At 39.3% G+C, this 15,823-nt stretch overlaps 1 protein-coding gene across 1 annotated transcript in view; it reads left to right on the top strand.

The window, feature by feature from the left end:
• Positions 1-8,801, top strand: part of PARVA (parvin alpha) — an 84,929-nt gene extending 76,128 nt beyond the window's left edge. Inside the window, exons 11-13 of the mRNA XM_065402394.1 lie at positions 1,336-1,437; positions 2,285-2,357; positions 8,725-8,801. Of these exons, the coding sequence (XP_065258466.1) occupies positions 1,336-1,437; positions 2,285-2,357; positions 8,725-8,801 (252 nt within the window). The remainder of the gene's footprint in view (positions 1-1,335; positions 1,438-2,284; positions 2,358-8,724) is intronic.
• The last annotated feature ends 7,022 nt before the right edge of the window (positions 8,802-15,823 follow it).

Genomic DNA, 15,823 nt, shown 5'->3' with positions numbered 1-15,823 from the left:
ATGGGAGGAGACATATAAAGGCTTTCAGAAATATGGCTTTGTTTCTAAGTGTGTTTGTTTATTCCATTGTTTTCTTACTGAAGAACCCTCATTAATCAATGTCCCTAGAGACCCCTAAAAAGTTCATTGAAACTGGATTTCGCTAAGCTGAAAGGTTGATTGTATTTCCAACAGCAGAGAGATGATGAGCAGCTTCAGGGAGACACTGAGCTGCTTCAGATAACCTGGGGAATTGGATAAACAGAATTTGATTAAGTGAGGCTATGTTCTAGCACTGATAGTTGTGATGTATAGATAAGATTGAGATGGCCATTCTATTCTAAACCTCTCTTCACAGTCATTCATGACTTTCTCTGAAATGTTGCCTTTGGGCAAAAATTTGCTCATGCCTGGTCTCAGCCCAGGTTCAGAAAAAAATCCATTAATCTGCTTTTGTGTTACACAAGTGTGAAAAGAATACATTTCTTTTTTTTAAAATACAGAATTCGTGTCATCTCAAGGAACTCAAAACCATGTTTTTAAAAAGCTTGACATGCTTATTGTTCTTTGAGGAATGTGATCTTGTTCTGAAATTTTTGAGAAACATGTTTTAAAATTTAAAAGTAACGTGTATGAAAACCATGTGCATAATGTGTGAAGTTATAGTTCATAATGAAATAAGGATGCACCATAGCAGTTAGATGGATGCCATCTACCTATAATTGTGTACACTGAAAAATAGGTTAATATGGACTTTACTGAACTCTGGACAACCCTTTCGTTTCTTTATTCCCCTCCTCTTTTTCCAATATATTGAGATTTCTTGTGCAATCATTAGATGACATTCATTTCTAGTTTCTTCTGCTCTGGGGCTATGTGCCATGTCACAAACAGTTTGGAAGAGATGGCTGTGCCTCTGCCACAGGGCCAGCAGAATCTGAATTGAAGGTGTGTTCCATAGACCAGCCATCCCAAGGCTCCCACACTACAGAAATGGGCTCACAACCCCCTGTTCCTCCAGTGATGAATCCACTTCCCAGTTACCAAATCTTCTCAGCCTTCAATGACAAGACACCCATAACTGCAGGTCTCTGCTGGCCACAACCTCTTTCCAGGGTGTTTATATGCCCACTTGTTTATGTCAGTCTCAGATCAGTTTAGCCATGAAGGCATAACAGTGTAATACCTGATATAAGCATAAGAAGTCACATAAATTAAATCTTTTGATGCAATTAAAAATGGTTAGGGTAGTAGTGTCGCCAGCATGCTGTATTAGGCAAAGGGTATCTTGCTTATCAGGCAAAATAATTATACGGTTTTAGAATATATACTCAGACATATCATGGTCTCTTACAGTTTGCAGACGGTGTGTACCTAGTGCTGCTAATGGGTCTCCTGGAGGGCTATTTTGTGCCTCTGCACAGCTTTTTCTTGACTCCTGATAGTTTTGAACAAAAGGTAATTCTGTTGTTGGATTTTAAATTTTTATATAAAGAAAAACACTTCCTGTAATACACCGTTCAAACCTTTTTATGTAAGACTGATGTACTCTACCTAGGTTAAAAAAAAAAAGGAACTACAGTGGTCACCATTAAAAATTCAGCATTTGCCAGCATTTACTACACAGTAGTATTTGAGATACTATGGTTATTGCCTCATCTGAGTAGAGGAGGAAATTGTGTTAACTGTCTGGTTTCTAGGAAATATTAACTGTTTGTGGGCAGCCACTGCAGTGCTGCCATTGAGCAATACTCAGTATTACCACTGACTTAAATAGGACATCTGTGCCTGAGTGCTGGCGGAATCAAATTATGAACAACAAAAACTGGACATTTGCAAGATTTCACATAGTTTAAAAATATGAAGGCATATTCCCTTATATGCACAATATACAATTTTAAGACCAAACACTGCCCTTAGTCTTCACACACAATCTCTATTGTCATCCAAGGCAATTCAGCTGTCTATTTGTACCTGGACTATATAGTGTTCATTTTGACTATTTTATTTTTGTTAATTTTTAAGTAATTTACCAAGCTAACTTGTCTCTCAGTGGACAGTTGAGCCCAAATCCTATTCAGATCAGGACAATCCCATTTGCAAATATTTTGATTTCTGACCAAAAAATACTTGGAATAATGATTAGTTCCCTGGTTTCTATGGACTAGATCCTCTGATGTATGGACCCATGACAACTTACACCATCTGAGGATTTGGCTCTGTAGCCTTAAATGCAGCCTATGCTGACCATGTACACTGGGCAGGAAATAATGTACAATAATGAATGTGTTCATTATATTACCAGGTCATTAATGTGTCCTTTTCATTTGAGCTAATGCAAGATGGAGGGTTGGAAAAACCAAAACCAAGGCCAGAAGGTATCCTACTTTATTTATTATTAATCTTTTTATCAGTTTAAGGATGAAATCCTATCCTGTGCTGTGGTGTTGCGGGTGGGATGAGGGTACAAGGAACCTCTTAATCCACAAAAGTAGAGAGGCAAGTCTGTCTGTAGTGCTCAGGCAATCTGTGGTTAGGGTATGTGTCTAGCTCTCTTTCAATCAGCATCAAGTGCTACCTGGGGGTGTATGCTGATCCTCAGAGAAGCAGCATAGTCCTTTCAGCATGTGTTCCTCAGCCCCTCCTTGACAATTCCTGCCTTTGCCAGTAAAAGTGCTTCTGCAAAGGACACAACGGGTGATAATTCTGCTCTGGCCAGGGTAGGACTTATCCATCATGAACACCTGTACTGAACAGATTATGATATTAATAATATGAAAAATTATTTGTGAATTGTATTGCCCACACATCTGGATAACCCTACTCCCTCCCATTTCACCTTCGCCTGCTAAACCCTCCAAAATGTGCAACATAATTCATAAGGGTTGTGTCGAAGACTTATTCATTGTGGTAGGAAAAGACAAATATCAAATGTTCATTGAGTTGCCTTTGAACACAGTATCTAACTGTGAAAATTCAAAATATTTTGCATTTATCTGATCCAATGTTCCCTCGTCTTCATGAGATGACTTTTTATACTGGTGAATTTTCAGACTTGCGTCTTATGTATGTCTGCTGCTAAATTTATAGGCAAGAGGTTGAGACTTGGGGGGAAAGCTGAGCCCCACTGAAGATTGTGAGAGTTTCGCCATTGATTTTAGTAGAACCAGAATTTCACCCTTGCACTCTCATATAAAAACATGGGTTTAAGTCCCACTCACAAGGCTGGATTGAGGCAATCCAGAGCCTGAGGCACCCCATGATATGACATGGAGTGCCTCTGTGGCGCCACTCCAGTAGCCCCGCCCCAGCCATGGTTCCATCTCCCAGTTTGAGTAGTGGTGGCAGGGACTTCCTCTCCCTTCCCAGAGAAACAGGGACAGCAACTTGGGCCCCTCTTATCCTCTCAGGAGTGGCAGCTCCCTTCTCCCCCTTCCCACCCCTCACTGCTTATATACACACATGCTTCCCTTGGAAGAGCAAGGGTCCCTCAAAAAGGCTGTTGGGGTACCTGTTTGCTGGGCTTACTGCACTCTGCCGACACACACGCAATCCTTTTCTGGGTGGTGTTGGCTGGACATTTCCAGCACAGTATGGTGTGGAAGTAACACGCCATAGAGATGAATGGGACAGTTCGGACTTTTCACACCTATCATTGCAGGTTGTCTGCAGACTAAGGCTGACATCACTAGAGCATCTATGCTATGGTCACCTTTTCAACTATTTCTTTGTAATGATAACAGCTAGAGGCTTAGTCCTAGTCTACACTAAAAAGTTAGGTCGACCCAGCTACATTGCTCAGGGGTGTGAAAAATCCACACCCCTGACTACCGTAGTTAAGCCAGTCTAACTCCCACTGTAGACAGTGTTAGGTTGACAGAAGAAATCTTCCATTGACCTAGCTACCATCTCTCAGGGAGGTGGATTACCTACGCTGACCGGAGAAACCCTCGTGTCAGCATAGGTACTGTTTATACTGAAGCACAACATTGGAACAGCTGCAGCTGTGCCGCGGTAGCATTTCAACTATAGACAAGCCCTTACTTTACAAAACAAACAAACAAACAAAAAAGCTGAAATTCTGACATAATCATAGGCCTCAGGAGCTGGGGCCTATGCCTTAATCTGGCAATATTGATCCTAGTTTTTCACTTCGTGTGATGGCTGGGACTATTGCGTGCAGGCCTACTTTAGCTAACTTGACGGTGACTATATCACAAGGCCTTATGTTTGGGCAATCAAAGTAAGGTGGTGGAAATAGTGAAATACAGGGTTTCATGTAAAACAGAGAGTAGCTGTGATCTCCCACTCCTGGTGGAGGTTTAAAATTCTTATGGCATTTTAATTTTTCAGGTATTTACTGCTCTAGGGGACAGCTAATTTTTCCAGTATAAATCAAGCCATAGGGACATTTCAGTGTATATATATATATGTGCCATTTCTTGTGCAATTATTGAAATGCTTAATATGAAACTTCCTGCCCAATGTGAATGGAAAAATGCATCTGTTTTATGTGTTGTTACATTGGGCACAATGCCCATGCCTAAAATTTCCAGAGAGCAAAAGAGCATTGGAAAGTATCTTACTATAAATGTGTATACTAAATAGTCTTAAAATTCCTACACAGCTTCTATGAAATTTCTGATGAATAAATGCTGCAGAATATGAAAAACATATGTAGAAAAAAATAGTGAATATGGTAAATAAATTAGCATATCTGCATGGTATTAACTTTTTCAGGGCCAACCATTTATTTGTTATTTGCAATATATTATTTGCAATTATATACAATGAAAGGGCTTAAAAGGGCCCCATTAATTTTATCTTTTACTACTACTATTTTGTATTCAAGAGATGTCTACAGATATGATGCTAAATGTCATCAGCCAACATTTTCAGAAAGAAAAGCCTAAAGTTAGACTCTGAAGTCCATGTTTACGTACCTAAGGATGGGATTTTCAAAAGCACCTAAATGATTTAGGAGCACAGCTTGCATTGAAGTGAATATGGACCGAAGAGCCTAAATTTAGGTTCCCAATTTTGGCCATCATTGTTTTCTTTACTAGTCATTATGATTTTCTTTCTAAAATGGCCCTAACTGCATACAGCAGAAGTGATTTCATAAACTCTGTTCATCAGTCTTTAATGAAAGCCTTGAGCTTGCAAGTTCTTGCACGGTGCTAGGCTGTTGGCGTTCGGTTACAGCACAAATGCAGGCAGAGACTTGGTGCGGGTGTAATTTAAACTGTGAACACAAACACAATTAAATTGTTGGTTTCAGAGTAGCAGCCGTGTTAGTCTGTATCCGCAAAAAGAACAGGAGTACTTGTGGCACCTTAGAGACTAACAAATTTATTAGAGCATAAGCTTTCGTGGGCTACAACCCACTTCTTCGGATGCATATAGAGTGAAACATATATTGAGGAGATATATATACACACACATACAGAGAGCATGAACAGGTGGGAGTTGTCTTACCAACTCCGAGAGGCCAATTAAGTAAGAGAAAAAAAACTTTTGAAGTGATAATCAAGATGGCTCAGTACAGACAGTTTGATAAGAAGCATTGTGGTCTCCAGAATGCAGCCAGCTTTTCAGACCATCCAACTCTAATATTTAAGGGGCATACTCCGGCAGAAGATAGACTCCATGGCTCATAGTCCAGATCCTGGTTGGACTTCCATCAGTTCTGCTAGGACTCATAGGAATCTTTGCACTCAGCCTGTGTCTCCTCATCCATGACTGAGTGAAGAAGAATTTTAAAGCATTGTCGAGTGCAAGCTCCTTCTGGGTGACACTCCATTTTAGAAGCCTGCCATGGAAATGAGCTATTATGAGAAGAATTTGATAAAATTATGTTTCTATAGAAATGTAATAGAGTTCTATAAAAAAATAATAGAATTCAGTGTTATGGAAGTGAATAGAAATGATTAGTCTTTCTAGAGGTTTTTTTTTAACCATCCTGTACTCCTGGGGGAATTCTGCACCACTGCACATGTGCAGAATCATATCCCCCACAGATTTCTTTGCTTCCCCGCAGAAAAATGACTTTCTGAAAGGGGAGCAAAGAGAAGCTGCAAGAGCAGTCACACACCACTCTCTAGCAGAGCAGGTACATCATTTCATGCACCCGAAGCAGCTGGTGGAGAGGCAAATCACCATGGGGCTAGGGACACCCCAGCCAGTGGCTCCTAACCTGAGCTGGGGTCAGCTGCTAGACCCGGCTGGGCTGGAGGCAGGAGAGGACACGACTTCCTCTTCCCCTGCAAGGAGTGTCTGGGGCTGCCTCAGACCCACCCCCGGAAATCTCCCCTAGCTGCAGGAAGCTCAGCATCCTCACCTGCTTCCTGCCCCCATCGCTCCTTAACTGTGGTGGGAGGGGTCACTGTACCGGGAGCTGCTCCCCCATCCACCCTACACCCATGCATCCGGACCTCCCATACTCAGACACCCCTGCCAAGCCTCACTGTGTACTTCCAGAACTCCCCTAGCCCTCCATACCCAAACCTCACCCCACTGAACCACAATCCCTGCATCTGGAGCCCTCCTGCCTCAGGACCCCCTGTCTCCAGACCCCAACCCCTGCACCCAGACCACCATCCACTGAGCTCCCTTCACTTAAACCCCCTCCCTGATGCCCCACCCCCTGCACCAGCCTGAGCCCCCACATCCAGACACCCAACTAGATGCACCCAGACCCACACCCCAACAAGCCCCATTCCCCCAGCATCCAGACCCCTCCGCTGAGCCCCAACCACCTTCACTTGGAAGCCGCTGCAGAGTCCCATTGCCCCTGCTCCTGGAACTCCCCCAACAAGCCTGTGTGCATCCAGATCCCCCCACACGTAGACCCCCCACTGCACTGCCTGCACCCAGATTGTCCCACACAGAATCCTCTCACCCCACAGCTGGATCCCCCCACACTGAGCCCCTCCACACTTGGATCCTGCCTGGTTGAGCCTGCCTGCTCCACACCTGGTACGCCTGGTGCAGAGAGGCAGGGCCCCAGGGTGTTTCTGGGGCAGACCCAGGCCTTGTGCTGCATCAGGGTAGGGTGTAGCCTCACCGCTGAGTCCGTGTCCCGGGGGTGGGAGGTCTGCAGGGTGATCTCCCACCTTCATGCAGCCAGCGCCCTGTGCTCCCCACTGCCATGCTGGAGCCTCTGCATTTATTTATTGACAAACAAAACATGCAGAATTTTAAAATATTGTGTGCAGAATTTTTAAATTTTTGGTGCAGAATGCCCTCAGGAGTAATCCTGTAGAATTCCATAGAGATTATGAAATTTTCAGATACATTTTATGGGGTAGTTTGAAAATATTTGTGCAAAGTTTTCCATTAAGTTCTGTAGGACTCCTCTATAAGGGAATAAAGGGGGTCATGTGACTCCAAGATTCCCAGCTCCAGGCTTGATGGGGGAACCTCCCCTTTTTAGAGGTAGAAAGGCAGACCATAACTGTAGCAATCTGGGCTGTGTAGAAATGCCCTTTCCTTGATTCCCAGCAGCTTTGGGATTTTTTACATTTTATAGCCTTGCCTATTAGCTCCTGGAACCTATCTGTGTCTTCCAAGGGGCCACAAAGTGAAGGGGCCTAGGGATTCATTAATTCCATTAGGTGGAATAGTCCCTTCATGAAACACAGGAGGCTCCATAATTACTCAACTCTGGAAATGAAGCTTTTTTTTGTATGGCTTCTGCAGCTGCCTTGCCATGTAGCCAATGTCCACAGCCTTCTACAGCTTGCATAGCTTGGGAAACCATGCATGGGTTTGGCTGGATTGGACCATTAGAGCGTAGACATTTGTTGTGTAATCTTCAGAATCACATAAAAGACTGCAATATAACTACTAGAATGGCAATATTATTTTGATAATTACATAATTTGCTAGGACTGCCTGCATGCTTTGAAGATAACTTGTTTACACGGACCAGAGCAGTGATTCGGGTCATTTAATTTGATATATATTCTGTCGCAATAACATTGACATTCTCAACAACCTCTCTCGGATACAGAGTGGACATTCATTAGCTCTCTTGTTTCGCAAAGGTGGGGTTTTTTTAAGCTTAGATATATATCGTTTGAGGCTCCGATTCAGCCATCTACTTGACCATGTTCCTAACTTTTTAAGGATTGGGGATGTGAGATCTTCAGCAACAACTTTCAGAGGCATTTGTACACCGAACTCCCAAGGTGCTTTAGAAAAATCTCACCTTAAGAATGTCGAAGTGCTTTAATTTCCTTGCTAAATAAAAATCTAACAGAATATGTTTTATTCAGTATGGACCCAATCCTGCAGCCCCTCCATATCTGAACAGTCCCACTGGAAGATCAGGCCCTGAGTGTCAATTAAAAAAAAAAAAACTGCTTCCAGATTTGTACCTGCAACTTTTCACCCACAATCAAATGTGGGTGCAATTTTGTAGGTACAAATAATCACGGGTGCTAATTTTTTGCATGTAGACATCTAACTAGCTGACAGTATTTGCAAATCAGGAAGTTGTGTGTTCTGTATTCATCTGCACCTACAATTTCGTGTGGCTGTAAAATTGATGGCCTGGTCACAAATTGTTCTTATATTTGTCCATCTTCCATACCCGTGCTTCCTACGTTTGTGGTTGTGTATTTGGGGAAGAGACTGAGGAGAGAAGAATGTACTTGCATGCAAGAAGGATGGGCATTTTTTCTGGGGCTTCCTGGATGTCATGAAAAGAGCTGATTTTCCCTTTTTCCCTCCTTTTTCTAGATATTGTAAATTGTGACTTGAAGTCCACACTGAGAGTGCTGTACAATTTGTTTACCAAATACCGGAATGTGGAGTGAGGAATTTATTTGGGACAGATGAACATCTGTTAACAAAGCAACCCATCACAACAAACAATCATATACTTCACGGTCATCCCTTTGCATTTGTATTTTTTAAAGGAGCTGAATCATTTCTCAGAAGTGTTTTGAACTGATTATTCTTGCTACGCTTATTATACCATATGCTTAAAATTAGGGCTACATTAAACCAAGTGAAATGATGAAGTAAAAAGTCTGAAGGAAGATAACTAGGTACCTTCTGGGGAATTCCATCTCTGATTAATATTTCTCTAGTCTGTTTTAAAATACTCAGAGCAACAAGCAATAGACTTGATAGCTTTAATTAAACTGGACTTTGGAACCAATTGTAGGAGGTTATCTTCAGCTGTATATTAAATATTAATTTGGAAAAAAAATCAGTTATTTTTCTAATCTGAGAGAAGACAATATCTTCTATCCATAATAAGATGGATGCATCAGGGGATCCTGCTAACTTACTGAATGTGTATGGAAGGATAAGTAAGATGTGATGTTTCACACTGGAGCTAAGAAGAAGAGATCTGTAAAAGGCACTAAACCCGGTTAACTATTTTATGTTGTATAAATCAAGGCTTAAATTTTCTGGGTACTAACTGATATGACTACTTATTCCTTCAGACTCGTAATGATGTGATGTTCTGATTTAAATGTGCATTGTCTATCAATCGGAACAGCACTCTTTACAGCTTGTATGCTTGATTCTGTGCAATGAGAAGACCTTTACTGCAAAGTACAAAATTCAGTACAGTGTCAAAACCTTATAATACAGCCTCTTCATAAGTATAGGATCTATCCTACAAAGACACCCAGGGACAGTAGAAACTGAAGTAAAGGAATTGTTTTTACTTAAAATGAACAGTTTAGAAAAATATAATTAGTATAAATTATGCAGTATGTTGGAAGGGCACAAGGAATTAATAATTAAAGCCTACATTTAAAAAAAAGTGGGTTCCCAACTAAAGGCCTTAAAGATGCCTGATTTTCAGAAAGTGGGTGCTCAATACTTACTGAAAATCAGACCTCTTTAGGGTGCTTCAAGTTAGGCACCCAAAAATGGAAGCACGCAAGATCACTATTCACTTTGGAAAAATTAGGCCAAAAGCCTAATATCGTGTAAGAGTAGTGAGGCGTGTTTGAGCATACACATTTTAATAAAAGTGGTAAAGAGTGATCAAGAAAAGTAAAGTTTGTAGTGTGTCATACTGTAATATTTGTAAAACTATTAGATGGGATAGCACTTAAATACTGTAGCCTAAAAAATACGGGATAAACAACTTATTTTTTTTACCTTGATATTTTGCCTTTACTTTAGAAAGAAATTATATAAATTAAATAGAAAATAAAATAGTGCCTGTTTTTCTCTATAGTCTATTTTATACATTGAGCTGCAGGCCTTCTGTGTTGCTAGTTTAGATTTATTTACATAAAAGGCGGCAGTGTCTATCCCCTTGGTTAGTTCATGATTGAATTGTTTTGTTGTACAATGTACATCACGCAAAAGTATGATTGTTATTTTCTGGAAACAGTCCTCCACCCTTCACATTCTAATGCATTTTTTGGCATTAACTCAGACTTGCTGAGATTGTTACAATACAAGATTCTGTGGAAGTTTTAGATGAACAAGAATTATTTTTCCGCTCTAATCATGACACACATGAGCTGTGATGATTTTACATTTTCAGTTGTAAGACACACAGGAGACATGGGGCCTGCTTCTCCTCTCGCACCTCTATCAGGCCTCAATTGGATAGGCATAGGTGTCCATGCTAGTAGATCACATTGCATGAGTCTAAATCAGGAACAGTGCCATTGAAACCAGTGGTTACCAAGGAGAGTAGTAAATTAATAATTACTTAGAGTTTTTTAAAATCAAGATTTAGATGTCTTTCTAAGAGAGATCCTCCGACTCAGCCACACGTTATTGGGCTCAATAGTGTTCACTTAAATAGATGAAAAGAAAAAAAAAATTCTATTAGGGCTGGAATTACCGGGTAAAATTTTTGGCCTGTGTTATGCTGCAGGTCAGACTCGATGGCCATAGTGGTCCCTTCTGGCCTCAAACTCTATGAATTACACCAGTGTAAAATTAGTATAGGTGAAAGGAGAACCATGCCTGTGGTCTCTTGAATCAGTTTATCTGAAGAAATGCAATGCTGGTAAGAATTATTCATAACAGGTTTATGTTACTCATTATCTAAAGCGCTAAATATTTTATTTTGCAGTTTTTGCTTATTTGTTTTTCAGTGCGGTCATTAGTGTTAAATCAAGCAATGATGTTCTTCCATGGATACTAAGTGATGTTAAATAATAAGCTGATATTAACTTCAGTTGAGGTGCTTATTGAGATTCATTACTCTGAGAGGTAAATATTGACTGAGGCAAAGATAACGTCAATATTTAATTCAAGGAACAATAAACCAGGATGTTCACTGAACCAAGTATTCAATATCTGTATTGTTACTTACTTTCTGAATGTCCAAAGACTATCTGGATATCCCTACATTTTAGTAATGGTTTTCAAATGCATGGCAGCTTTTCCTTTTAAACGGAGTTTCTAAAGGGCTTATGAAGTTAGAGGTTTAGAAAAGAAAAATATTTTCTTTTTTTTAAAGAGGTAAATAATTGGACTTTTTGCTCCCAGTCAAAATGCTCTAATTTGTATATGTTATCTGATTAGTTAATGTCGTTCTACATCTCAGTATTATTGACCTTTTGAGGAGATAAACAATAGGAACTCATCCTGCGGTGGGTTTTTTTGAAAGTCAGCCAGAAGTGTTCTCCTGTACATACCCATAGTTACAGTATGTTTTCATACTTTGCCAGGAAGTTTCAGATTTCCCTCCTTTGGTTATTTGGCATTTATTTGTCCATCTACAAGTCTATAGGCTAGTAACTGCTAGAATGCCACAGCTCAGTTCTTTATTTTATTTTTTACAGATTTTATTCAGCTGGAAAGACATGACACTCTCACACACACTGAACATATTATATGAGCAAAGCATATATTTTTAACTGCCTTTGTTTTCAGGAGAGCGCTTTTTTAGGAAGACAGTTAGCTCTCTGTGCACAGAAGAAAGATTATGGACAGCAAAACTAGTCGTTTCCTGCATCTGTGCATTCGTCCTAATTCTTATTATGGATTGCTCTGCTAATGAAGTAATTGGCAAATTTTTTGTGTCAGTAAATTCCATCTAAAACAAATCAATGGACAGAATTGTGAAATACTTACAGTACAGTAATTGTTGGACACTTAAGACTATAAAATCTCATTGTTTTTCAAAACAAAATTTAAACTTTTATATGAACATCTGTTTTATAGCAAGAATTTTTGTAAACTAAAATCTTATATAACTATATGAGAACACAAGTATTATAAACCTAGAACAGTATAATAGTTTACACACACACACACACACACACACACACACACACACACACACACATATATTACAGGCCAGTGGATTACTGCTTATATTTCTGATTATATAGATTTAAATAGCCTATAAAATGAATATGAAATCTAATCTATAGATATCTAATATTTATTGCTTTTAATATAGAAAAAATAGAATATTACTGTAGTCAGTTTTCTCTTTATCAAGTAATATTTGGCCTGCACCTTACTTATGTGAAGCTAATTGGGTAAAATTTTGCTCTTAGTTAACAGTGCAGTTACTCCTGATTTACAGCAGTGTAACTGAACTTGAATTTGTCCCATTGGCTTAGAGGTGATTTAAGTTTTAGGTCAATTATGGCTTTATTTATAATTCTTGTAAATGATTAAATATTTCCACATCAATGGTAGCAATTTTAAAGGACAATGTTTTAAAATTACATTGAAATTCAGTGGGCCCGATCCAGCAAAATAATCTCTGGCTTTCTGTGACATGAAAGTCCACAGGTTTCTAGGACCACAGAAGGCTGAGAGATTATTGATGTGCCATGAGGGATCAAAAAAGAAAAAAAAGAAAGAAAGAAAAATCTTTACCATGGGTGTTAACAAATGCTAGGAGAGCAGAGAGTGCTCTGCTTCCCAATTCTTAATTCATCTATCTCCCATCACAGCCATGCAGCAGTGCTGTGTGGGTCTTCCCCATCCCCATAATGACCATCGGGTTGTTTGTACGGGGGAGCCCTCTGCAATAGGCAGAGTCCTGGTGGAGCCTCCCCTCCCCAGTTACTTTTTGTCTGACAATGAGGAAGGGCAAGTGTCTAGGCCAAGTAGTCTCTATTTCTCAGAAGAGACCTCCAAAATGGAGTTGTCACCAACTGAGGTTCTAAGAGCTTAAGGCTATGGCTCCTCCAAATTTTTTTTCCATCTGACTGACATTCAGTCAGCCAGGGAAGAATGATCCTGTGAAAAGATGTCAGGGCTGAGTGAGTTCGTCTGTTTCTCCAATATCATGTCCATAGAGATGGGTTGCAATATATTGCAAATGGACTGTCCATGAAAAGGGGTGCTCACAGAATGCCTAATCCTCAGCATTCCTTAGTTGCTAGGTACTTCTCTCTCAAAAGAGGGAGCAGCAGCCTGTACATCTTCATAGCTCAGGAAAGCTCATGGAACTTCTGTGGACCAGCAACTGCTGGATACGGCCCTAACATTCTAAGTAAAATCTACTTATGTTTACTCTTTGGAACAAATTCTCTGCTGGTGTATCTCCACTGAAGTAATTGGAGTTGTACCAGCAGAGCATTGGTCCCTTCTTTTTTTACAGGAGGGTCTCAAGATAGGCTTTGGGTATTTTTTATGTTCAGACAAGCTGTATTAATTAAGACAAATGATGTTTGATCAGTGTGACTGACCTTTGCATTGTCCATTGATTTTGCAGGGACATGTTTTTAAATTCATATTTCAGATTCACTTAGCAGATACTACTCCAAGCCACAAATGTTGTTAAACGGAATGGCTTTAAAATGTGATGGGTTTTATTTCATTAGGCAGAAATATGTATGAATATTAGATATAGTACATATTAGCTTTAGACCTTTTTTATTTGTTTATTTTTGATTTCCTCTCATAATGTTGTCTTCACTCAAAGCCTCTGAATGTGCTGCACATCCCAGAGTAGAATAGTGCCTTGAATAATACTTGTAGCCTTCTCTACAGCATTACCTAGTGGTCTTTTATCATCTTATCGTGAGAACTATTGTTGCATTTTTCTAAAGTTAATGCAGTCACAGATTAAATGTTTCATGTAAAGTGAAAATTAGGTTAGAATACGATTTTTAAAAAATTTGTTCACATGCAAAATAGTCTATTGTAAGTAGATATTGGAGCCAAAATAATAAATATATCAGAATCACAAATGTTCTACTTTCTAAAGCCCTCTGATCATTTAACATTTGTGAGGGCTAAATTCTTTGTATCTGAGTCTAAATCTGTGATTGTTTGCCCTGAATCTATTAGTTAAAAACAACGTTGTCATATTCAACCTGTCTGCAGTCTAATAGTTTTAATAATTCTATGCTTTCCGGTATTATTAATCCCATTTCATTGTTTGGTTATAAAATTCAAGATCACAATAATTAAATGTGCAACACACAAAAAAAGAGTTGCAATTCTTGCTTCATAAAATATATATCTAATTGTGCTGGTTTATATAAATTAACCCACATGCCTTCAACTGCAGATTTAATGGCTTTTATAAACATGTATTTTATGTACTCTGTAAATAAGAGAGACACTACATTACCAATATTTCTTGTGCTTTTTCTGAAAGATCTGTTAAGATACACAATAAAAATCACACCTGAAAATCAGAATTGCATGTTACTGTCTGTGCTAAAGATGATTTATGAAGCAAAAAGTAGCAAGGTTACGTGGTTGTATATTCCTGGAACTCCAAGCCCTCTGTGTGCATTTTCCCCACTCCCAATTATCTCCTTGTGGGTGTGCTTGGTGTTTATTATTATTATCTGTGAAGGTTGGTGACAGCTGAAAGTGGATTGATAAAACAGACATGTAAACATATGCTTGAGCCTATTAGCAGCAGCGGGTACAGAAAAGGCTGTACCTGACTCAAAATAGTGTAGGCAAAGCACACCCTGCCTCTCCTGGTTATTGTTGGCATATTAGACACTTTCACAGTGAAGTATTATATCATATTCTGTGAAATATTTCAGTTGTGTTATTCAATAGTGTGTCAGCAACGTATGTAAACTATTGCAGTTAAACCTTTCCAGTACATAAAGTAACTGTAGTTGGTTAATGCATTGTTGTTGTAGCTGGATTGGTCCCAGGATATTAGCGAGACAAGGTGAGTGAGGTAATATCTTTTATTGGAACAACTCTGGTGGTGAGACAAGCTTTTGAGCTTACACAGAGCTCTTCTTCAGCATTGTTAAGAAAGCTTTGGGGACCTAATTTTTGTAATGAAACTTTGTTGTGATACTTATATATACACAGTAGTTTTAATGCAGCATTGTTTACCATTTGCATGCTGTTATATTAAATTGCTTTCTCAATAAAGTAGGTCATTTTAATGCTAACATATCTGTACCACAGTCAAGCAATTAAACTGTATCTGAATTGCATGACTTAGAAGTGTTTGTGAAAGGACTGCAGGATTGTGGTTTTAGCCACAAGGGTGAATACAGAGTGATAGTAACAAAATCACAAATCTGTATGGCCTTTTCCTAAAGTCTTTGCAAAGAAACTGGTGGTGGGAAATTCTTATAAAGTCACTTATTCCATCCACCAGTCAGTGCAGGATTTGTCCCTCCATTCTGTTTCCAAACCAAATTTAAAGGAATCCAACGATGGGCTTGTGCTACCTCCCTTATGAAACTATGCCACATTCTAACAGACCTCAGGTTAGAAATGTCCTGATATTCAGTCTAATTTTTACCTGATTCAATTGATTTCACACTGAATACCTGATGTCTTCTTTCTTTGATACTTGCACCACTCAAATTTGGTGAAAATTAATACCACACTATTGTGTGCTACCACAATTATTTTTTTAAAAATATACTATTTTATTACATTTTGAGACTCA

The sequence above is a fragment of the Emys orbicularis genome, chromosome 4, assembly GCF_028017835.1.
Source record: "Emys orbicularis isolate rEmyOrb1 chromosome 4, rEmyOrb1.hap1, whole genome shotgun sequence".
Taxonomy (NCBI): Eukaryota; Metazoa; Chordata; order Testudines; family Emydidae; genus Emys; species Emys orbicularis.
The sequence above is the reverse complement of the archived record's forward strand: the minus strand, read 5'-3'. Positions and strand labels throughout refer to the sequence as shown.